Consider the following 24,068-nt stretch of genomic DNA (forward strand, 5'->3'; position numbering starts at 1 on the left):
CAAGACTCACCATTTTAAACTACAGTTATAATAAGTTAACATAAGATAACATAAGAAAAAATAAATAAAGCCTAATTGGTGAAACATTATATCTTTACCAGAACCAGATGTACCTTTAATCCTTCTTACATTTAGATGTAGACTATACTTAACATTAATTGTAAAAAAAAAAAAAAAAAAAATTAGGGGAGAAGTTTCTTTGCAGTCACAACTCTGAAGTCACATGGTGCATTGCTGCGGGAAACATGAAACACACTTAATCCTGTCAGTCACCTAGGAGGATTTATCAGACACCCAAAGAAGTAGAGACTAGATGAGGTTCTGTAACATCAGGAGCTCAGCACTACAGTAACAGGAGAAGCAGTGTCCTTTCCTTATGGTTCCAGACAGCGGGGAAGGAGGCCATGGCAAAGAGAACCGTGATTTTTAAGCTGAGAAATCACCTTAATGCCACCTTCATTTTTATTATGCACGATGGCATAGCTGAAGCTCAATAAAAAATAAATCAGAAGTCTTTTTGGTTGGTTGGATGTTACGTGGGAGCGTGTTTTCGTTGTTTTGTGTCTTGGTTTTGATTTTTTTAAGACAAGGTCTCTATATGCAGCCTTGGCTGCCCTGGAACTCACTCTGTAGCTCAGGCTAGTCTAGAACTCACAGAGATCCGCCTACCTCTGCCTTCTAAGCACTGGGATTAAAGGCATGCACCACTGCTGCCTGGCAAATCAGAAATATTTATACTTAAATTTCTTCTCATCTTTCAATTAGCACAATACTGACAGCCAAAACTATATGATAAAACACAGAGAGAAGGGCCTAGCAAGCCTCCTCTGTTAGAATCTCATGTAGCCCTGCCTGTCCTAGAACTCGTGATGTAAAAAGCAGGCTGGCCTGAAGCTCACAGAAATTCACCTGCCTCCATTTCTACATAGAGTGCTGGGACTGAGGCACCATGTTTAGCAAAAATCTTTTAACAATAAAACTTCTCATCTGTCGAGACTACACATGGTGTCCTTGTGTGATTTATGCTGGCTCGGGACTCCGGCTCTTTATATCTCAACCTGCCAAGTGTTGGGATTACAAGTGCCATCATGCTTAAGTGTAGCTTCCATTTTCAACTGGAATCTGCAGTTTTCACTGGAACTAAACACAATCATAAGGGCTCACATTATGGAATATTTACATTTGATGAAACTAAAAGAAACTATGAAGACAAATTTTAAATTTTTTCAGGGCTGGTGAGATGGCTCAGTGGGTAAGAGCACCCGACTGCTCTTCTGAAGGTCCGGAGTTCAAATCCCAGCAACCACATGGTGGCTCATAACCATCTGTAACAAGATCTGACGCCCTCTTCTGGAATATCTGAAGACAGCTACAGTGTACTTACATATAATAAATAAATAAATCTTTAAAAAAAAATTTTTTTTTTCAAAGATGGGTGCTCTCTACTAGAAGTCAAAAGATAGTAACCGAAAAAGTTCGTGCACTGAGATGTCAATATTTTTCAATACAAAATCCCCTGAGAATTGAGTCTTTCCTTTATGTAGCACTTCCTCTGCTGAGACCCTTCTGAATGGAGATTTTTTTTTTCCTATAAAAAGTATTATATTCTGGGATTTGGGGAAATAACTTAAATGGAAATGTATTTGCTATGAAACCATGATTTTCGATGTCCCATGAAGAGCCAGGTGTGGTGACTTTTGTGCGTGACCCCAACACTGGATAGGTGCATTTCCTTAGCTAGACCATCTAGCCAAATCAGCGAGTGCCATGTCCCAGTGAGAGCATCTGTCACAAAATATAAGGCGGATAGCGTCGGAGAAACATCCAGTGTTGACATCTGGCCTCCATACACAAGCACATTTATGTACATGTGCACCCAATCCCCAATACATGCATACATACATGCATACATACATACATAAAATATAATATGTAGCTCAGTTGATAGCATGCTTACCTAGCATGCATGATGCCTGGAGTTTAATTCCCTGTATCACAAAAACTGGGCATATTAGCACATGACTATAATCTCAGCACTTAAGGGACAGAGACAGGAAGATTAGAAATTTAAGATCATCTTCAACTATTACACAGAACACTCAAGGCCAGCCTGGGTTACAGGAAACCCATCTTTAAAAGGTAAATTTTGTATATATGTACACACACACACACACACACACATGTATGTATGTGTACCACATGCAGGCCAGATGCCCACAGAGGCCACATGTCAGATTCCCTGGACTGGAGTTAAACTGAAATGAGCCACCACCTGGGTGCTAGGAATCAAACCTGGGTTCCTTGCAAAAGCAGAAAGTGCTCTTAACAGCTGAGCCATATGTAAATAAAATGAATATTAATATTCTGTATATATTAATACAAGAAATCATTAGAGCCACAGTTACTCATTAGCCTGCTATTTTCCAAATAAAAGATTCAGAGACCTTTTATGTTTATAACAGGCCTTATAGCCCTACAGCTGGGCAGAGAGCAACCCTGGAAGTTATCTCCTCTGCTTCCCTGACAAAATCCCCATGAGCACTTGCATCTCTTCCACCTGCATTGTTCCTGCTTCATCAGGCAGCCCGTGTGGCCGCATACTCACAATCTACACCACATTCGTTATGGGGACTTGCTTCCTCCCCTCCTCGCTCTCTCTTTGCGGTCCCTACCTAAAGCCCCCAGGCAGGAAACACTGCTCTGCCTGCTTCTCTTCTGCCAACCCAGGCTGTAGGCATCTTTATTAACCAAGCAGGGATAACTTGGTGGTGGTGGTGGGGGTGCGGTGGGGAGAGTTTATACAAACTGGATACAGGATTTAGCATTTGAATCCACAACACCAGAACAACTCTAACATTTCTCCCCTTTTGTCTAAATAAAAATGCTCTTTCTCTTATAATAACAAATTAAATACAGTAAGAACAATTATGAAACAATTATGAAATCTATGGCATAATAATTACATTAATAATGTCCAGTCCATTTGTATTTGGCAACTTAGGAGAAAGTATGCTATTATCTAACCTATCTTGATAAGTGTAGAGTTTTGTATTTACATCATTTTCTTATTAACACATTACGCATTTAAATCCTACAACTTCCATAACTTGCAATTACCAACCTTAAAACACCTGTTTACAATTTCTTCCATCCTTCATTAAAACACCTTCTAGTCCCTCTAACTTTCATTTGCCAACCTTAAAACATCTCCTAACACCCTAAAACATGCTCTTAGATCCTTTAGAACTCACGTTTATGACTATCAAGTCTTCAGCCCCATCAGAGACTGGGAGGGCTGCATTGTACCTGAGTGAGTAGGAAGAACAGGGATGCAGCGTCCAGGCTAGAGCTGTCAGAGACATGGCTGCCTGATCAGTTCCGCAGAATTAGCCAATAATGTTGGAACATCTATTTTCAGCTTTCTGGTCCAGTATATGACAGACTTTTTTGTGAAGTAGGAATTATGAAGGACTGCTTACCCTAACTTGGCAAAAGTCAGCAATCAACTTCCTTGTGTCCTCTGGTTTTTGTTTTTGTTTTTGTTTTTCTGGACAGCATTCTGTCTGCAAATGAAATTAGGGCATTTTTCTTTGCCCAGTGGCTAGCTTGCCATAATTGAAGCAACCCTATATGGAGGTTCTTCAATGCTAATCATCTTCTTTGAAGTAGAGTGTGGGTACTGTCAGGAGCAAACCTGTCTGTCTTTCTCTCTCTCTCTCTCTCTCTCTCTCTCTCTCTCTCTCTCTCTCTCTAAGACAGAGTTTTTCTGCATAGCCCTGGCTGTCCTGGAACTCACTCTGTAGACCAGGCTGGCCTCAAACTCAGAAATCCGCCTGCCTCTCCCTCCCGAGTGCTGGGATTAAAGGCGTGTGCCACCATGCCCGGCTTATTGTATATTTTATAGTCATAATATATCACATATATTTCGTGTGTGTGTGTATGTGTGTGTGTGTGTGTGTGTATGGATGTTTTGCCTGCATGTCTGTAAATGCAGTGTCTGTGGAGGGTAGAGGAGGCTGTTGGAGCGCCAGGGAACTGGAGGTAGAGATGGTTGTGAACACTCACATGGGTGCTGGGTGTTGCCTCCCCCATCCTTGAAGCAGGCTGATTCAGACCTTGTTGCCACTAAGCATGGAACCACCTGGGGTGGAACCTTCTGATTTACAAAGCAGGTTCTATTGTCTACNCCTGCCACTGCTTTCCTCCAAACATTATCACTACCTGCTGAGACCCTTGAGACCTTCCAGAGACAGCATCCTGCAGATCTCCTTCAGCTGGCGAAGGGCATCAAGAACAGAGTGGTGGTGGGGTAGGCCTCCTCCCTCTATATAAGCTCAGAATCTTAGTAAATTTGGGGCTTTGATCAGCTATGTTGTCTTAGCCTTCCTTCCTTGTTCACCGTCTAATCTCTTTCAGCCCAGCCCACCTTTCAGGAGTGTGGCTGTGGGCGGTCACACTCAGGTGGTGCCCAACATGGGACCTGAACACAGTGGGACAAGACTGAGGGAATACTGCACTGTCTTATGTGGAGCTCCACGGGAAGGGAAGAACAAGAAGATCGTATTGAGCACAGTGAGCAACAGGTATTCATGCTAGCGCTGGCTTTAAACTTCATCTTTTTAAAAATTGTTGCTATAGGTGTGATATGGGCTAAGTTGGGACAGTGTTGACCCAGCACTGATTCCACTTAGGGGTTGACAGCGGAAAATGGAATTAGAAAATTCTAAACAGGCATTTGTCCACAGCCTTCAAGAGCTGCTTCAGGCGAGAGGAATAGGGTTTGAAGAACAGTTGTTAGAAGATTTTTTTTTTTTTTAGATCAGATAGATTCTTGCTGCCCATGGTTCAGAAAAGAAAAAACTTTAGGTAAGAGAACCTGGGCGAGAATTGGAGAAGCTCTGAGAAACACCCAGGCAGATAATTTCACCCTCTGCCTCTGGGCACTGCAAAAGATGCTATTGGTGAAGAGACCTCCCAGGCGTCAGATAGTACCCAGGCAGAGCTTGAAGAATCTCAGGAGGACCCAAATTAGAAAGATATAGAGATTCTGATGATGAGCTAACATTAGACAAAGATCATTCAGAAAAAGGAGCCGCCAAATATTCTGATGAGGATTGGCCTCCTTGCGAATCTTCTGCTCCACCCAGGGCCTCCACTACAGAGAATTTACAGCCTTTCTGTTGATTCTCAAAGCCACTTCCCCCAAGAAGCTTTTATCCTGTTGCTTTACAACTGTTTTGGCTTTGTATTTCAAGCAGGTCAGCTAACATCCTACAGCCTGTCTGTAGCCAGCTGAAGGTGATCTACAGGATGCTGTCTCCAGAAGGTCTCAAGGGTCTCAGCAGGTAGCGATAATGTTTTGGAGGAAAGCAGTGGCAGGTGTAGACAATAGAACCTGCTTTTTTTTTTTTTTTTAATTGAGTTAGCATGCCTTTTTATTTTTTTAAGATTTATTTATTTATTATATNTAAGTACACTGTNGCTGTCTTCAGACACTCCAGAAGAGGGAGTCAGATCTTGTTAAGGATGGTTGTGAGCTACCATGTGGTTGCTGGGTTTTGAACTCTGCACCTTTGGAAGAGTAGTCGGGTGCTCTTACCCACTGAGCCATCTCACCAGCCCTAGAACCTGCTTTTTAAGTCAGAAGGTTCCACCCCAGGTGGTCCCATGCTTAGTGGCAACAAGATCATGAATATTTAAATATAGTGTATCACATATATTTCATATATTCATAATGTACTGTATACTGTATATTTTATAGTCATAATATATCACACATATTTCATGTGTGTGTGTGTGTGTGTGTGTGTGTGTGTGTGTGTGTGTATGAATGTTTTGCCTGCATGTCTGTACATGCAGTGTCTGTGGAGGGAAGAGGAGGCTGTTGGAGCCCCAGGGAACTGGAGGTAGAGATGGCTGTGAGCGCTCACATGGGCACTGGGGATCTGGGAGAAAGGAAACAGAAAGCACAGTTTTTTTTAGAGGTTCAGCATTGCCTGATGAAGACTGCTTTCTCCCTGTTGAATTGTATGGTCACTCTTGTCAAATTATCAGCTGACATTAAGCATGTGGGCTCATTTCTGTGTTCTGACCCTCGCCTGATAGGTTATTGCTTTGCTAGAACCCACTCCATCTTCGTTACTGTACCTTTGTAGTCTATTTTGGAGTTAAGAAGGGTATGTCCTCTAACTTGGTTCTTTTTCAAGATAAGTTTGGTTATTTCTAATTCTCTTGCATTTGAGTATGAATTTTAAGATTTCCTTGCCAGTTGCTTCAATAAAATAAGTGATGGTTTCAATGTTATCTTACTAATTTTTCACCCTCATTTTGTATGATTTCTATAACTTTGTGGTCAAGTAGGGCTATACAGTTCTTGGCCAGCCTGAGTTATAGCTTGAAAGATCTTATCTCAGGGGAGAGTGAGGAGAAGGGGGAATAGAGCAGAGCAGTGCAGCAAGGAGAGGCAGTGTAGTGCAGCAAGGAGAGGCAGAGCAGTGCAGCAGGGAGAGGCAGAGCAGAGCAGCAGGGAGAGAGGCAGGCAGAGCAGTGCAGCAGGGAGAGGCAGTGCAGTGCAGCAGGGAGAGGCAGAGCAGTGCAGCAGGGAGAGGCAGTGCAGTGGAGCAGGGTGAGAGGCAGGCAGTACAGTGCAGCAGGGAGAGGCAGTGAATCTAAACAATGAACAGGCTACCAGCTGCTTGTCAGCTGAAGAGGCAGCCAGACAGCTCAAGAGTGTTCATGTCAGGAAGGACAGAGGAGAGAGGGCAGAGAGCCAAGACTGAAAAGGGTATAAAAGACTGTCAGGAGCCGCAGCATAGAAACTGCAAGCCCTTTGCATCAGGAGAGCTCAGGGATGCAAGCAAGTCTTTAGGGTCAAGGATCTCAGTTCTGAAGCCAAGAGCTACAACAATGTTCATATATGCCTCTCACCCCCGAATTGGATACCTTTATAGATAAGTTCTGGGAGTTTGCTGGCTAGGCAATCTGGCCAAAATCATAAGCTTCAGGGCTAGTGAGAGACCCTGCTCAGGGGAGTCAAGAGCGAGCGAGCAAGATACCTGACCCTCTCATCAGGCCTCCATGCTTGTATGTGTGCACAGATACTAATACATGTGCGCGTGCGCACACACACACACACACACACACACACAAACCTTTAGAATGGGGAGTTCTGTTTTCTGTTTTATTAACAGCAAAAACAGGCTTAGTGATATGAACGACTTCATTAAATCACGTAACTAGTGAATAAAGGAGTCTGGATCCGCTCAGGTCTTTCCATACATGACACTACCTTGGTGATTTAAAACATGTTTTCCCTTTAATTTGTCAACTGACATTTCTAGAACACTAAGCAAAGACTAACCTAAGAAGGAATTCTGTACACTGGTGGAAGCCCTTACAGTATACAATCTGTTCTATAGGCACACTGAAGGGGGCATTGATTGGGATGTCAATGGAAGATGTTCTGAAAACTGTCTGCAGTAAGCTCTTTCCTTTTTCCTGGAGATAGAGTCTCTATATGTAGCCCAGGCTGGTCTTGAACTTGTGACATTCACCTCAGTCTTTAAGTGCTAAGATTACAGGTGTGTCCCACCGGATCTAGCTGTGTTTACTCTTCAAGGATGCTTAAGGGAGGCAAGGCAAAAGGACTGCTTTTTTTTTTTTTTAAAAAAAGATTTGTTTATTTTTTTATTATATATGAGTACACTGTAGCTGTCTTCAGACACACCAGAAGAGGGTGTCAGATCTCATTACAGATGGCTATGAGCCACCATGTGGTTGCTGGGACTTAAACTCAGGACCTTTGGAAGAGCAGTCAGTGCTCTTAACCACTGAACCATCTCTCCAGCCCAAGGACTGCTTTAAGAAAAGGCAAAAAGGTGTGCAGAGGGAGGGTGGAGTTTAAGGTGTGAAAGGGAAATGATAAAAGACAAGGTGAGCAGGGGTCAGAAAATGTAGGGAAGTCAATACTTAGAAGTATAATGGTTGGTACACTGGTAAGACCAGGCCCTGGTAGACCAGGATCATCCATCATTTTATTACAATATTGCTTGGTGAACTGATTCCAAACTTGAACACAGGGTTCTGTTATTTGAACACATTATTCCATTCACTTTGTTTTTACTTGCTGTACTCCAGACACACCAGAAGAGGGCAACAGACTCAACTACAGATAGTTGTGAGCCACCATGTGGTTGCTGAGAACTGAACTCAGGACCTCTGGAAGAGCAGTCAGTGCTCTTAAACGCTGAGCCACCTCCCCAGCTCCATGTTTGTTTGTTTGTTTGTTTGTTTTTGAGAAAGGGTTTCTTTTTATAGTCCTGTCTTAGAACTTGCTCTGTAGACCAGGCTGGCCTGGAACGCAGAAATCCACCTGCCTCTGCCTCCAGAGTGCTGGGATCAAAGACGTCCCCCAACCCCGACCCCAGCAAGTACTTGTCCATATATTTAAATGAATAATTCATTTAGAAGTTCATCCCTTCCTCGTTTAGAATTAAAATTATTTTTTTTTGTAAAGACTCATTTCCTCCAAGTTGCTTCTTCTGATGGTGATCTCAGAGCTATAGTTCCTGTCAAAAGAAACAATTTAAATTTTGAGACAGGTATTGTTTAGCTGGAGATAAATTTCTAAAACACTGGCTTGGAAAAATCCTACCACAAGAACGAAGTCTCAATACAGAAAAAACAAACAAAAACAAACAACAACAACCGTAGAAAACTGATTTGCTCAATTAACCCCTACAACGGGTCTGTGCTTCCTACTGGGAAAAAAATTAAGCTTTGAAGCTGAAACCAGAACAAAACCTCTGATGAAGGCTGTATGCAAACGACTACGTTCGCCTAAGTACGTTTCTCCAGCTGAGACATGGATGTGGCTCTCCCAAATTACCCGGGCTCATTGATGATCACAAAAATAATAGAGCCTTTTACAGTTGTGTGAACGGGTTGGCGATAGCTAGAGAATTTAACTACGTGAGGACTACGATATATACATATCCCTAAATTTTCACAATTGCTCCTGCACAAAGGTAACTCTACTTTAGACCTTTGACTCTATGCTACCTAAATGTTCCCCTTAAACTTGTAGCAACTGAAGAAAAACAAAGCAAAGAAGTCCTGGCGGGCTCTGAAATGGGCGGGAAAGGCACAGCTGTGCCGAATCGCTCCAGTCCATTGGTTCACCTAGCGGTCCGCAATGTTTTCATTGGCTTTCCTCCTCTCTCATTGGTTCATTCTTCTGTTCATCAGAACTCCGCGCAAGGAGAGAGGCGGAGAGCGTGTCAATGTTTGGTGGCAGGCCCCGCCTCCAAGGGCCGGGTGCAAAAAACAAACAGCCGTTAGGGAGGCGGCACCGGGAGGGCGGAGTTATGGCTAGAAGGAGGCGTACAATTGGCCGGCCGCCGAGGTTTAAACGAACAACGTGAGCGGCTATTGGTGGCGGCGGCGCGAGGCGGGCCCCGGGCTTTGTCCCGCTCTTGCTGCGGCGGCGGCGGCGGCGGCGCGGGGCTGCAGTGGGCGTCGCGCGGCCGAGACCATGGTGAGTGCGGGGTCGCGTGTGGAGTGGGCGCGCGGAAGCCCCGGACGGCGCCTCCACCTGTGGGATCGGGAGTGGGTGGTGTCGCGCTTCGGAGCCGGAATGCCCGCTGTTCCGGACTCCGCCTGGGGGCGCCGCGCCGGACGCGGGAGGCAGAAGCAGGGGGCGGGTTCTGCGCTGCACGGAGGAGGTCGGGCTGCAGCCTTGCGAGTTCCGAGTCTTCGGCTCAGGGTTACGTAATGCCCCCCGCCGAGGATCCTGCCCACCAGAACCGCTCGGTCCGTCTGCGCCTTGCCGGTTATTCTTTGGAATAGAAGTTTATTTACTTGGCTTCATCTTAAAGTGTCTTTTCATTCTGTAGTTTAGATCTAGTTGAAAGTGGCTTCTAAAGAAAGAAAGTGAATAAAACTTTAGCCCCATTCGGAAATTGAGGAGAAAGGGAAAGTCCTAAAACCAACCGAGACCTATGTGTTTCACCAAGATTGTTAAGGGGAGTGACGGTCTCATTGTGGAATTATGTTTGTGTCGGTATCCTGTTTGAAATATGCTTTCACTGTTATAGAAATAAGAAGCCTTCCCAATAAAGACTCTCTGCATGCACTTAGAGATTAGTTAAGGAAAAGCTCTTTAATGACGCTTGTGTGGCTGGGCTAAGACTCAAGCAAGAGCCTGTCTCCAACTGAAGAGCATACTAATTTATGTACATTTTTTTTTAGATTTATTTATTATATGTAAGTACACTGTAGCTGGCTTCAGACACCCCAGAAGAGGGCATCAGATTTCATTATGGATGGTTGTGAGCCACCATGTGGTTGCTGGGATTTGAACTCAGGACCTCTGGAAGAGCAGTAAGTGCTCTTAACCGCTGAGCCATCTCTACAGCCCCATTTATGTACATTTTAGGTGCGTGCATTCCACAGACTCTGTTATCCTGACATCTCTTTTCTGGTCCCAGGTTACACTTCGAGCAATTTAAGCAGAGACAGGAGATTTCAAGTCTGACCACTTAAGTGAATAAATTTACACGTATTACTACATATGGCTAGGAGTATTTTTAAGTATGCCACTGTTGTTCTTTTTCAAAGTTATTACCGAAGGTCATCTTACCTACCTTGCAGAATTACAAGCTGGTTTATCTTTGGGTATGGCAATCTGGGCCTAACTGCTGGTCCTAGATCAGTTCTGTCTCCTTTGTCATGGGAATGAGTCTGATTGGGTGGTCCATCCTGGTGAACTGTTGTCTTCTAGCATCCTAAGTTCCATGTTTTTAATTTAACAGATGTGGTTAGCATACTGCTTATCTTCGAGGGATTTGTGAGGCAGTCCTCCTTTAGCTAAATTTCACTTGGGCCAATGTTTCTTGAGCAAATCTATTAGTAAATCCATTGTAACATCAGTTTTATTACTTTGTGTTTCATCTACATTTTCACAAGACAGGTACTTTCAGCAGGTGCTTCTTGCCTAAAAGTTAGAAATCAACCCCAGACTATCATTTCTCATACTGCAGATAGTAATAGTTTGTCTCGCGTTGACAATGACATCTGAGGCATTTAATAGATTAACTATAAACAGATTGGCTAATGGAAAGTCTCCAAGTTTGGCCTGTAAACTTCTCAGACTTTGAACTAGAAAACTTCTGTCATTTATAGTTGTTCTGTGGTAATCATGAGGAGGTACCCTGACAAGCAACATGTTACTTCTTTGTAAATTCATCTGCTCAGACAGTCGATTTTCATAGTCCTTTTTTTTCTTTTTCAAAAATTCTAATGATAGGTTTTCCAGTATCCATTTAAAAGTACATAAGCATTAACGTAAAATAAAAAATCCTGCGTGCATTGGTTGTCCTTGGTAAAGATGTTTTTAATTGATAAGTAAAAGTGTGTCTATTAGAGTAATAGGAATTTTTTCAGGTTTTTAGGAGTGAAAATATAGTTCAGTGCCCTCCTTTTGCTGTGTATAATTTTTTTTTTAACCTAACAGAATTTTTAGGATAAATAATTTTGTGATTTTGTATTGTTTCACTCTTTAAAGTATGTATTTATTATGTATACACATGGGTGGGCTTACGGGAGTTAGAAGACAACTTGCCAAAGTCTGTTCTCTCTTTCCACCCATGAGTCTCAGAGATCAAGCTGAGATGGTCAGGTTAGTGACCGTCACTTCTACAGGATGACCCATCTCCATTTTTTGTTTCTGTTTCTCAGTCATCACCTATTTTAAATGTAAAGTTGAAAGAATTATGTGTGGTTTGAGATGTTACATTAAGTAGCAATTTATTGTTTGTTTTTGTAAGGGTTGCTTTTGTTAGTGTATTTTTAAAAAGGTATCCAGAATCTATATTGGAAGTAGGCTTTTAACATGTGCTCTCCCAGACCCCCACTCCCACCCCTATCACAGGGGCCTGACTTAACTGTGTAGCCCTGGCTGGCCTGTATAACTCAGGCTGGCCTCTTACTCACAAAAGTCTTGTCTGGGGCCGGGTGTAGTAGTATTGGGGTAACAGGTATGCACCAATACACCGACGACCTCTTGATAGGTTTTAAGAGTGCAGCCGGGTGTGGTGGCTCACGCCTTTAATCCCAGCACTTGGGAGGCAGAGGCAGGCGGATTTCTGAGTTCCAGGCCAGCCTGGTCTACAGAGTGAGTTCCAGGACAGTTAGGACTACACAGAGAAACCCTGTCTTGAAAAAACAAACAGATAAACAAAAAAAACCAACCAACCAAAAGCCTTGTCTTAGACTCTAGAATGATAGCAACACAGGCTGTGCCACCCATTTGGGCTTTGGCATATCTTTAATGTCTCTTAAACAAGCACATTTTCCTTACTGACAATTTAACTCATTTCTTTTGTAGCCAACAGTGGTTTTATAATCCTGCTGAACTGGACAGGTAGCTCAGTGGTTAAGAGCACTGCCATTCAGAGGTTCCAGGTTTAATTCACAGCACTCAAATGGCAGCTCACAGCCAGTCCTGAAGAATCCACTGCCCTCTTCTGACATCCATGGATGCCAGCTATATACACGGTGCACAGACAGACATGCAAGCATAACATACACATAAAAGGATAACATTAGTATTTTTAAAAATTTTTATTTAAAAAATGTTGAGCTTTTTGTTCCTGATCTTTGTTCGTAGCAGCTAGCAATACCAAAGTCCAGAGCTGTGCAATCCTGAAATTGTTCTCTATTCTTCTGAGTCCCTACCAAAATTGTTGGTTGAGTTCTGCTTATAACATGTTAGGGCTTCTATAGCCCACATCTCCAAACTCTCTCACTTTCTTCCTGTCAATCAGTTCCACAAGCCTAAGAGCCACGGATCAACTTTGGTCATGGCAACAACCCCACTCCCGGTACCAGATTTCTTTACTACTTACTTTTCTCATCACCATGACCAAGTACTTGACAGAAAGGTTAAGAGAAAATTGGAATGGCTTTGGCTCATAGTTTCAGATCATCCCATCTGTGCTCACTTGGCCCCATATTCTTGGGCAAAGCATTATGGTAGCAAGAATGTGTTTACTTCCTGGTTAACCAGAAAGACACCAAGGATCATATGTTCTATAAGGACATACCCCAGTGATCAACATTAACATCTTTCATTTCTGTCTCAACACCTAAAGAGTCTCTCCACCATTTAGGAACCAAGGCTTCAATTTGGCCCATTACACTTACTGATCCTGTTTCTTTGGCTGTTGTAAATAATGCAGTTGTGAGCACAGTGGTACAAGCGCCATCAGAGTCTTGGCTTGTCTAGGTATAATAATGAGAGAGGAATTGCTGGGTCCTAAGGCACATCCTTCACCTTTTTTCAGTCTTGGTTTTGGTTAACCTAGTGTTTTGATAATGTGCTTGTTTTTCCTCTCAGGAGAGCCAAATTCTCAAATGTCTGTGGAAATGTTATGTTGACTTTTTAAAAAGTTAAATGTCATGATGGCACTCACCTTTAATCCCAGCACTCAGGAGGCAGAGGTGGGCAAATCTCTGTGAGTTCAAGGCCAGCCTGGTCTATAGAGTGAGTTCCAGGACAGCCAAGGCTACACAGAGAAACCCTGTCTCAAAAAACCAGCTTATGTGACCAGTCAGTAATTTGCAAGATAATGTCTAAATTTATAGATACCTTAAATTTTGAATAAGTGTTTAATGTTTGATTGTTTTTTGTTTTTGTTTTTGTTTTCGAGACAAGGTTTCTCTGTGTAGTCCTGGCTGTCCTGAACTCACTTTGTAGACCAGACTGGCCTCGAACTCAGAAATCCGCCTGTCTCTGCCTCCCAAGTGCTGGGATTAAAGGCATGTGCCACCACTGCCCGGCATGTTTGATTTTTAATATGCTAGTAAAAGAAAATATATAGATTTACAGTGAGGCAGGAGATGACCTAGATATCTTAGGTTTTTAATATTTTACTAGATATTTTTACCCAAAGTAAAGCTAGAATTTGTTTCGTGCCAGTCTTTTGAGGTAACGTTTTCAACTCCAATTGTTTTACTCCAGGCTGGAGGCAAAGCTGGAAAAGACAGTGGGAAGGCCAAGGCTAAGGCGGTGTCTCGTTCCCAGCGAGCTGGGCTCCAGGTAAGGCAGGACCCCACCCTGTCATGGTTCTTCATGTTCTTTACCTTTGTAATTTATGACCCACAGTTAATTTCCGTTAATTACAGAAATGCCCTTTACTGTGACAGACCTTGAGTTTGTGATTAACTGGTTAAGACTTAAATCATAAAGTAAGCCATTAATTTGTATATTATAAGTGAACATGATGTCTTAATAAATTTGGTGATTTTCCCCCCCCCATTAGTATCTCTTCTTGGGCCTAGAATGCTGAATTAGCAGTTAAGAACATGTACTGCTCTTGTAGCCTGGTGTGGGTGGTGCACCACTCGGGAAGCAGAGGCGGTTGAATCCCTGTAAATTCAAGGCCAGCCTTGGTCCACAGAACAAGTTCCAGGACAGCCAGGGATATACAGAAAAAACCTGTCTTGACACCCCCCCCCCAAAAAAAAAGTTTAAAAAAATGTGTACTGCTCTTTTAGAACACCTAAGTTCAGTTCCCAGCACCCATATTGAAAGGGTCACAACCACTTGTAATACCTGCTCCAGATGAATTTGACAAATCTCACACATACACACAGAGGCATATATATATTTTAAATCTCTTTAAAAAATACCTGTTCTTTCAAGATTATAACTATATTCTTCATTCTTATAAACTTAAAATGAATGTGCTCTTGTTTTCCTTTGAGGCTATTTATAGTGGTTCATTGACTTTCAGAATCGAATAGAATTGGAGGCCAATATTGGGTTGTTACCCCATTCTTTGAATATTTCCCAAATGACCTCCATTGTACACTGAGAAGTGTGCTCTAGGCTCCTAAGTATTTTCAAATTTCTTATATGTGAATTATTATAACTTTAACCTACAGACTCAAAATCTTCCAGGTGGTAAAAGTTAAATTATTCCCTACACAAATACTTAAAAGGAGCTAGAGGGGTCTCTCAGTGGTTAGAGCACTTGCTGCTCTACCAGAGGATCTGGGTTTGACTCCCAGAACCCACATGGCGGGTCACAACGGTCTGTTGCTCTATTTCCAGGAGAGTCAACACACTCTTCTGACCTGTTTGGGCATTAGGTGTACATGTGGTGAACAGACATAAATGTAGGCAAAACATGTAAATTAAAAAATCCTTTTTTTGTTTTTCCTTTTTTTATTTTTTTGAGTCGGGGTTTTATAAAGATTTACTTATTTTTATTTTATGTATGCAGGTGCTTGCCCTACATGTATGTCTATGCAGCATGTACATACAGTGCCAGAGGAGGCCAGACGAGGGAGTCAGATATCCTGGAACTGGAGTCACACATATGCCATGTAGGTGTTGGGAACTGAACCCAGGTCTTCCACAAGAGCAGCAAGTGCTCTTAACCATGACCCATTCCTCCAGCCCCATGAAACACTATACAAGGGAATTAGGATTGCTCAGTGGGAAGAACATTGGCCAGCAAGCCTGATGACCGGCCTGAGTTCAACTCTTAGGACCCTGAGTGTGGAGGGAGGTACCACCTCTAACAAAGTTATCTTCTCGTGTGTGTGTGTGTGTGTGTGTGTGTGTGTGTGTGTGTGTGTGATGGCAAACATGTCCACACACATAAAGAAAGAAATCATTTTTAAGAGACAAATTGGAAGTTCATACTGTGTGCGTGTATCTGTGTGTGTGCGTGTATGTGTGTCTGGTTTTGTTTTTGCATAGTGCTTCCCTTTGATCCCCTGTTAGCCTCCAGCCTCAGATAGGCACCACCACAACAGCAAAACCAATGAATCTTTTTTTTTTTTTTTTTTTGAGACAAGGTTTCTCTGTATAGCCCTGGCTGTCCTGGAACTCACTCTGTAGACCAGGCTGGCCTCGAACTCAGAAATCCACCTGCCTCTGTCTCCCAAGTGCTGGGATTAAAGGCATGTGCCACCACTGCCCGACTCAAAACCAGGTTCTTATGGCAGTGGAAAAAATTTCAGCAAGTGGATGACACTATCTATATGACATGGAAGGAAAAGGGATAGAAACTGAAGTTCTTTTTTTTTTTTTTTTTTTAGTTTAATTTATGTGTATGAGTGTTTTGTCTGCATGTTTTTACACTATGTGCAGAGGCCCAAAGAAGGCACTGGGACCGCTGCCATATACAAGGGGGAAACCAAACCCAGATCCTCTGCAAGGGCAGTATGTGCTCTTAACCACAGAGTCATTTTCCGTAGTCTGGGAACTCAGCTTAGAAGTGTATATTATACATTTTAGGGCACTATTTAAATTCTCAGAATTTATTTCAAGTGTATTTAAACTGTCAAGTGGAAATTGTTGCCTTGGTTTAAGAAATAAAGAAAAAGGAAAAGAAGGGCTGGTGAGAGGGATTAACATGTAAGGATTTCCCTCCCAATGCCTTAGTTCCCAGGACCCAGTTGATAGAAGGAGATATCCAACTTCTGTAAATTATCCTCTAACTGACATAAATAAGTAGGGGCACAGAGAGATGGCTTAGTAATTAAGAGCACTCACAGCTCGCCCTTCTAGATGACTAGAGGGGTTCCCACACTCATGTGGGCCCCCCCCCATGGTGGCGGTTTTTAAGACAGTTTCTCTGTATAGCCTTGGCTGTCCTAGAACTCGAGTTATAAACCAGCCTCAGCTTTAGAGATCCTCTGCATCACAGAGAGTGTGATGCCTCTCGAGTATTAGGATTAAAGGCATGTGCCAACACTGATACCATTCCACCATCACCACCCTGCAATGTGCTCATCCTTTAACAGACTGTAGCTCCAGCTCCTGGTGCCTCAGTGCCCTCTTCTGGCCTCCCTGAATATATACATGCACATGGATGGATTGATCCATCATGTAGCTTAGCCAAGGTAGCACTTGGGAGGTGGGAAATAGAGGTAGGCAGATCTCTGAGCTCAAAGCCTGCCTAGTCTATAGAACAAATTCCAGGACAGCAAAGTTAAACAAAGAAACCTGGAGAGATGGCTCAGCAGTTCAGAGCACTGACTGCTCTTCCAGAGGTCCTGAGTTCAAATTCCCAGCAACCACATGGTAGCTCACAACCATCTCTAATGGGGATCAGATGCCGTCTTAAGGTGTATCTGAAGACAGTGACAGTATACCCACATACATGAAATAAATAAATCATAAAAAAAATGAAAAAGAAAAAAAGAAGCCTTGTCTCGAGAAAAAAAAAACAAAAAATAAACTATGTAGAGGCTGGAGAGATAACTTAGCTGTTAAGAGCATTTATAGTCTTCCAGAGGGCATGAATTCAAGTTTCAGTACCCAAATGGCAGCTACAACTTTGTGTGACTGGGTCCAGGGTGTCAGGTATGCAAGTGGTATGCAGACATACATATAGGAAAAATACCCATATACATAAAATTTTAAAAATAGGGCTGGAGAGATGGTTCAGTGGTTTAGAGCACTGACTGCTCTTCCAGGGGTCCTGAGTTCAATTCCCAGCAACCACATGGTGGCTCACAACCATCATGGGATCAGATGCCCTTTTCTGGTATATCTGAAGACAGCTACAGTGTACTTAATAAATAAAATGTATAAATAAATCTTTTTTAAAATTTATATAAAATAAAATGAGCCTGGCTATTTTTTTTTTTTTTTAATTCTATGTAACTGAGGGAGTGTTTCCTGTGCTTAAGAGGCTGAGGCAGTAGGGTCACAAATTCAAGGCCAACCAGGCCTACATAGTGTGTTCAGACTAGCCTGGGCAACTTAGCAATACTTTACCTCAAAAAAATCGAAAGGAAGTTTGAGGTGTAGTTCAGGCCTGTAATCTCAGCACCCAGGAGGCAGAGGCGGGAAGAGTTCTGTAAGGTGGCGGTGGCGGTCAGCCCGTACTCCATGGCAAGGTTAAAGGAGTCCAGAGACAGCTCTCACAGTTGTCAAGCATGCCCAGCACGCTGTGAGACCCTAACACTACAAGGCAGGAGTAACATCAACAGGTGATGGAGGCATAGAATTGAAAGGAAGCCCCTGCCCTGTGGGAAGCAGGTGTGGCCAAGCCCCATGATCCCTGTTTACCAAGTATCTCCCTTTTTGTTTAATTAAAATGGCTCTGGGATCACATCTGTCTTAGGTTGCCCTCAACCATGTTACATCCTTACCTGTCATTGGTGTGGTGAACTCATTTTCACCACCCTGTCTTAGGTTGGTATGCTCATGTGAGAGTCTTACCCATCATAGATTTAACGATCCATCATACTGAGCCAAACATGGGGCGAATTACCTGACTCTATAGCTGCCATAGCTTGAGTCAGCAGTCGTTGGTCGGCCTATGCCTGCCTGTGCATGCGTATCGTCCACCACAGCATACCAACACATATAGCACACAGCAAAAATCACCAGAAGGCCATCCCTCCCCAATCCTTGAGGAAGCTGAAGGTCCCCTGGATCATCTCCAACCACTGCTGAGTGGTGGCAGTCTCCACACGGATGTCATTCACTGCAACAATGGATGCCTGTAATTCTTTCATCTTGCTATCAAAATCACGACTCCAATTTCCTAATAGCATGGATACACATGACACAAAGACTAATCGCTCCAGAATATCTATCTGCCCTTGGAGCAAATTCACTCTCTTGTTCTTTAGCCTCTCTTCTCCTCTGCTGGCTTCTCATTTGCCTTTTTCTGCTTCTGCTGCATGAGCCTTTACAACACCATGGACATAATTTTGAATGTCTCACAGGAGCTGCAGTAGTTGGCTGTGGACGATTAGGACAATCTCTTTTAAAATGCCCAGCCTGGCCACAGGAAAACTTTTCTAACTCAGCAGCATACTTTCCACTTTTGTCCGCCAGGCAAGATTTAATTAAATTCCAAATTGCTAGCAGCCGCACCAACACCACTCTTACTTTCATGTTTGAAGCAATCTCCTCCTGCTCTCTTCACTTTTAATTTCGTCCCATAACCCGGGAGCTTAATTTCATCCCTATACCGGGATCCTAACTTCGTCCTATAACCCAGGAGCTTAATTTCGTCCCTATACTGGGAGCCTAACTTGGTCCCGTAACCCCAGGAGCTTAACTTGTCCCTATACCGGGAGCTTAACTCCGTCCTTCCACTGGGGAGCCTCTTCCTAGGGCTAGATTAATTCGTACCACGGAACTCCCCTATAGCTCCTTTTTTGTTCCAGCTCTTGCACGAGTTCTGAAGTTTCTACCTTTCCTTTTTCTAACTTCTTCCTCTTCTTTCTTCTTAGCCAACCGAACAGCTTCTTCTTTGGCTTCCTGTTCCTTCTGCCTGGTTTCTGCTTTTGCTTTCTTTTCTGCTTCTTTCTTGGCATTTTCTTCTTTTCTTCCCCGTACAGGCCACCAGATGCTGCAAACCCCAAACTCTGACCGGCAGAGACGGGGGGGGGGGGGAGGGACACATTCCCCAAGGAGGGTTTCTCAAACTTCTTTCTCAAACAGCTTTCTCAAAACAGCATTCTTCCTCCTCCCCCCCCCCCAGGCACATCCTGTTTTTCTTTATCATCAGTCCCTTCCCCCTCTCTTGGATCCAATCAGTTCAGCCAGGGCACATGATGATGGGCCAGTGACTCATCAGGTGGGCAGCACAGGATCATCCAAGTGTGCAGGCTCAGGTTCTTGGTAAAGAGGGATCATGGGGCTTCCCACACCCGCTTAAGACTTAGAACTTAGGGCTGGTGAGATGGCTCAGTGCGTAAGAGCACCCGACTGCTCTTCCAAAGGTCCCGAGTTCAAATCCCAGCAACCACATGGTGGCTCACAACCATCCATAACAAGATCTGACTCCCTCTTCTGGGGTGTCTGAAGACAGCTGCAATGTACTTACATAAAATAAATAAATAAAATATTTTTTTAAAAAAAAGACTTAGAACTTAAAAGAGACTTGCCACCACCTAGCTAGCGACTATAGTATGAGTGCACTGTAAGATAAAAGCAATGCTGCTTACTGAGACACTTACTGAAGTGCAGGTTAAAGTATCTAAAGTCAGCTGAGCAGTGGTGGCACACACTTTTAATCCCAGCACTTGGGAGGCAGAGGCAGGCAGATTTCTGAGTTCAAGGCCAGCCTGGTCTACAGAGTGAGTTCCAAGACAGCCAGGGCTATACAGAGAAACCCTGTCTCAAAAAACCAACAAAAAAAAAAAAAAGTGATGGAAACAAGTCCAGCTTTCTAAAGGTGGTGGTATACAGATTTAACCAGTTTGAGATCACTTCTGTAAAATTAATACTCACACTGTGGATGAGTTTTCTACTCTAAGAGAATTAGTAAGAAATACAAGAACATTGGTGATCCCTTTCAAAATGCTTCTCTCCTTGTTTTGTTTAGGGGCCAGTGTTTATAAACAGAGTCTTGTAACCCAAGTTGTCTTGAAGCTTGGGATCCTAATGCCTTCTCTCCCCAGTGCTAGCTCATAGTTACATGCCCCTAAGTTGTTGTAACATTCTGCTATAACAGGGATGCAGAATGCAGCCAAGCACAGTGCCTCAGGAGACTGAGGCAGCAGAATCAAGGTCCAGGGCAGCCTGAGAACTTAGCAAGACCCTGTCTGTCTGTCTTTGCTTCTTTGATTTTTGTTTCAAGAAGGGTTTCTTTCCTCTGTGTAGCTCTGGCTGTCCTGGAACTTGCATTGTAGACCAGGCTGGCCTCGAACTCAAAGATCTGCCTGCCTCTGCCTCCTGACTACTGAGATTAAAAGTGTGCACTGTCACCACCCAGCTAGCAAGACTCTGACTGAAAGACCTCATTTTAGGGCTAGAAAGAAGCTCAGCTGTTAAAAGAACTGGCCTTTCTCCAGAAGATCGTAGTTGGATTCCCAGCACCTGTATGCCAAATTACAACTGTACTCTTGTCTTAGGGGACCCATTGGCTTCTGCAGGAACTAGGCTCATGTGCTGTGTATCCATACACATGAATGAATGGATGGATGAATAAATACATCTAAAATAAAATTCTTTGTAGTAAGAGATGGTTTGGGGTCTTGCGCCAGACAGCATATCCTACTAAAATTACAAAATCAGGACGAATACATTGATTGTGCTCTTGAGAAAATTATAACTAATTCTGGAGATGCTCTTTCCCCTTGAGAATGAGATCTACAAATGACTGCTAGATTTGGTAACTAAAATATGGACATCAAAAAAGTATTTATCAGAAGCCAAGTTGGATTGGGAGAAGCGATAACAGAAAACTGAATTGCAGGTAGCTCAGCATTATAGTACATAGCTAAAAAACCAGTGCTACAGATACTATGGCAAGAAGATTGAGAATTTGAAGCCAGCCTTGAGAGGCAACCCTATTTTAGACAAGTAGATAAGTACACATAAGCCAGACAGTGGTGGCACACACCTTTAACTATAAATGCTCATAACAACTGAGTTATCTCTCCAGCCTCTACATGAATAGTTGAATTTTTTTGTTTATTTGTTTTGTTTTGTTTCTTGAGACAAGACAGAGACAAGCAGATCTCTAGGTGGAGGCCAGCCTGGTCTACAGAGTGAAGCCCAGGGCAGCTGATGAGAAACAAAAGCCAGACAAACAAAAAATAAAACATAAACAAACAAGATTTGTTAGTGAATGTTGCCTTTGAAAGGCAGGTACCTACATAGCTGCCAGAAAGGAAGTAATTGGAGTTACTGAAATACTGAGGCAGTGACGTGCAGGCAGAGAGGTGTCTTAGCATGTGCAAGGCACCCCAAAACTAAAACAAGTGTGTAAGTAAGCAAACTAGGTGGTCCAAGTAAGTCAGTAGGATTAGATTACCTTAGAAATGGAAATTGCTTTCTCAAGCACCGCAGTGGAAGTGCGGGGCAATTAGGAGGCCTTTTGAAATTGAGGAAAGAATAGCTAGGGTCAGAGAGAAAAGCCGAGGTTCAAAGTCATGTGCCTTTTGGGTGAAAGAATTGATTAGATGTGGTTATGATTATTGGGCCATGGTGAACATGTAGTTGATAACAACAACAACATGCTATAATTACGATTTTACAGTGAAACTCTGTTGTCCAAAAAAATACAAATTCTGGGCTGATTACAGCACATATAGGTTTTAGGATTGATCTTTGCAAAGTAAATTTGGCTAAACCTTTAGTTGCACTCAACCATATATTGTCAAAACTGCAATACTTCCCAATAAGGCATCTCTTTTTCAGTTTCCTGTGGGCCGCATCCACAGACACTTGAAGACTCGCACCACAAGCCATGGACGGGTGGGCGCCACTGCTGCTGTGTACAGTGCCGCAATTCTGGAGTACCTCACAGCTGAGGTTTGTGGAGAACGGCCTATCGGGGTCCAAAGGTTGCTCTAAACTCAGACTTCTAAAGAGACTAATGTGCTTTTATTTTGGGGTTTCTTTGTTTGTTTGTTTGTTTTTTTCAAGACAGGGTCTCTCTGTGTAGTCCTGGCTGTCCTGGAACTCACTCTGTAGACCAGGCTGGCCTCGAACTCAGAAATCCACCTGCCTCTGCCTTCCAAGTGCTGGGACTAAAGGTGTGCACCCCACCACCTGGCCACTTTTGTTTATTTCAAGCCTCAAATCATCCGGTCCAACCTCAGACTTCATCATAGCAGAGGATTATCTTGAATTTCAGACCTTGTTTCCACCTCCCAAATCCTGGGGTTGCAGAACCTCCACACTGGCTCCTGCTTTTTTCTTTCTCTTTGCCTTTTTGAGACAGCAGTTCATGCTGGCTTGGATCTTGCCCTGTGTTCTGCTTAATTTGGAGAGGTTTTTGTTTGTTGGGGTGGTAGAGACAAGGTAACTGGCTAATTGGAAGTCTGTAGACCAGGTCATCTCATCAATTTTAAAGAATCTTGGCATAGTTGGGTTTTGTTTGTTTGGGGCTTTTTGTTTATTTAATTACATTTAAATGTGGGCCAGCACACTATATTTTTATGTACCATAATAAATAAACATTGTTCTAATTAAGTCAATGAGGTGCATATGTTAATTAGTTGGTAGTGTATGAAGCCCTGGGTTATTTCCCAATCCTATGTGAACTGGGCATAGTGTAATCCTAACACTTCATACGTGGAGGCAGGAAGGAAGATCAGGAGCTGAAGTCATTTTGGCTACATTGTGAATTCAGAGCCATCCGGGGGTACATGAGACCCTTTCTCAAGAAAACAACCAAACAATGAAACACTCCCACCCCCACCCCCACCCCACCCCCGCAAACCTGGATAAGCATGGCTTGTTTGTGAAGAGTCGTAATAGAATGATATTACCAGGCATGGTGGCACATGCTTGGAGTCATAGCACTCAGATGGCTGGGATTAGAAGATCAAGACTTTGAGGCCATCCTGAGCTATCTAGAGAGACCCTGTTCCACAAACAACAAACAGACTGTAAAAATCACGTACATTCTGATATCCCAGGCAGAAGAGTTAGCGGTCCTCTCGTGGTTACAAATTAACTTCACATTTCACTTAGCTGAGGTACTTTTTCTTTAATTTTTTTCTTTTTGTTTTTCAAGACAAGGTCTCTCTGTGTAGCCCTGACTGTCTTAGAGCCCGATCTGTAGACCAGGCTGGCCTCCAACTCAGAGATCACCTGCCTCTGCCTTTGCCTCCTGTCTGCTGGGATTAAAGGCGTGTGCCACCACCGACTGGCTGGCAAGACTTCTTAATATGAGGGTCCTAGACCACCACTTTCTTTCTCCCTCCTGTGGAAAATGAATAAGAAGGCATGAAATGCTGGTAGCTACATTCCAAACCAGGGTAGTAATTGAGTAGCAAGTAAGTCAGGAAGTAGAGAACCAGGCAGGCAGAGAAGAGTCTTAGTTGGGGAAGATGTGAGAGGGAAGAAAGCTGAGCAGCGTGGGTGTAATGTACATCAACCATCAATGCCTTCATTTCATTATGCTGCTCAGGAGTTAACTTGGAATTATGGGTAGTTTGGACTTTGCTGGGTTATAAAGCAAAGGTTTCATGGGAGCATTTTGATACTAGTTGAGATGCACTCCTATCCCAGATTTTCATTCACTGCAGTCTGAAGTCTCTGGAGATATATATATATATATATATATATATAT

General features: G+C 43.2%; 1 protein-coding gene across 2 annotated transcripts in view; it reads left to right on the plus strand.

Annotated features, from left to right (window-relative positions):
* The first annotated feature begins 9,449 nt into the window (after nucleotides 1-9,449).
* LOC110330450 (histone H2A.V) overlaps nucleotides 9,450-24,068 on the plus strand; it is a 20,754-nt gene continuing 6,135 nt past the window's right edge. Inside the window, exons 1-3 of one of the 2 annotated variants that reach the window (XM_021210555.2) lie at nucleotides 9,450-9,535; nucleotides 14,021-14,098; nucleotides 22,187-22,300. In XM_021210555.2, the coding sequence (XP_021066214.1) occupies nucleotides 9,533-9,535; nucleotides 14,021-14,098; nucleotides 22,187-22,300 (195 nt within the window). In that variant the 5' untranslated portion in view covers nucleotides 9,450-9,532. The remainder of the gene's footprint in view (nucleotides 9,536-14,020; nucleotides 14,099-22,186; nucleotides 22,301-24,068) is intronic. The other variant, XM_021210556.2, reaches the window with a different exon arrangement.

The sequence above is a fragment of the Mus pahari genome, chromosome 13 (genome assembly GCF_900095145.1).
Source record: "Mus pahari chromosome 13, PAHARI_EIJ_v1.1, whole genome shotgun sequence".
NCBI lineage: Eukaryota > Metazoa > Chordata > Mammalia > Rodentia > Muridae > Mus > Mus pahari.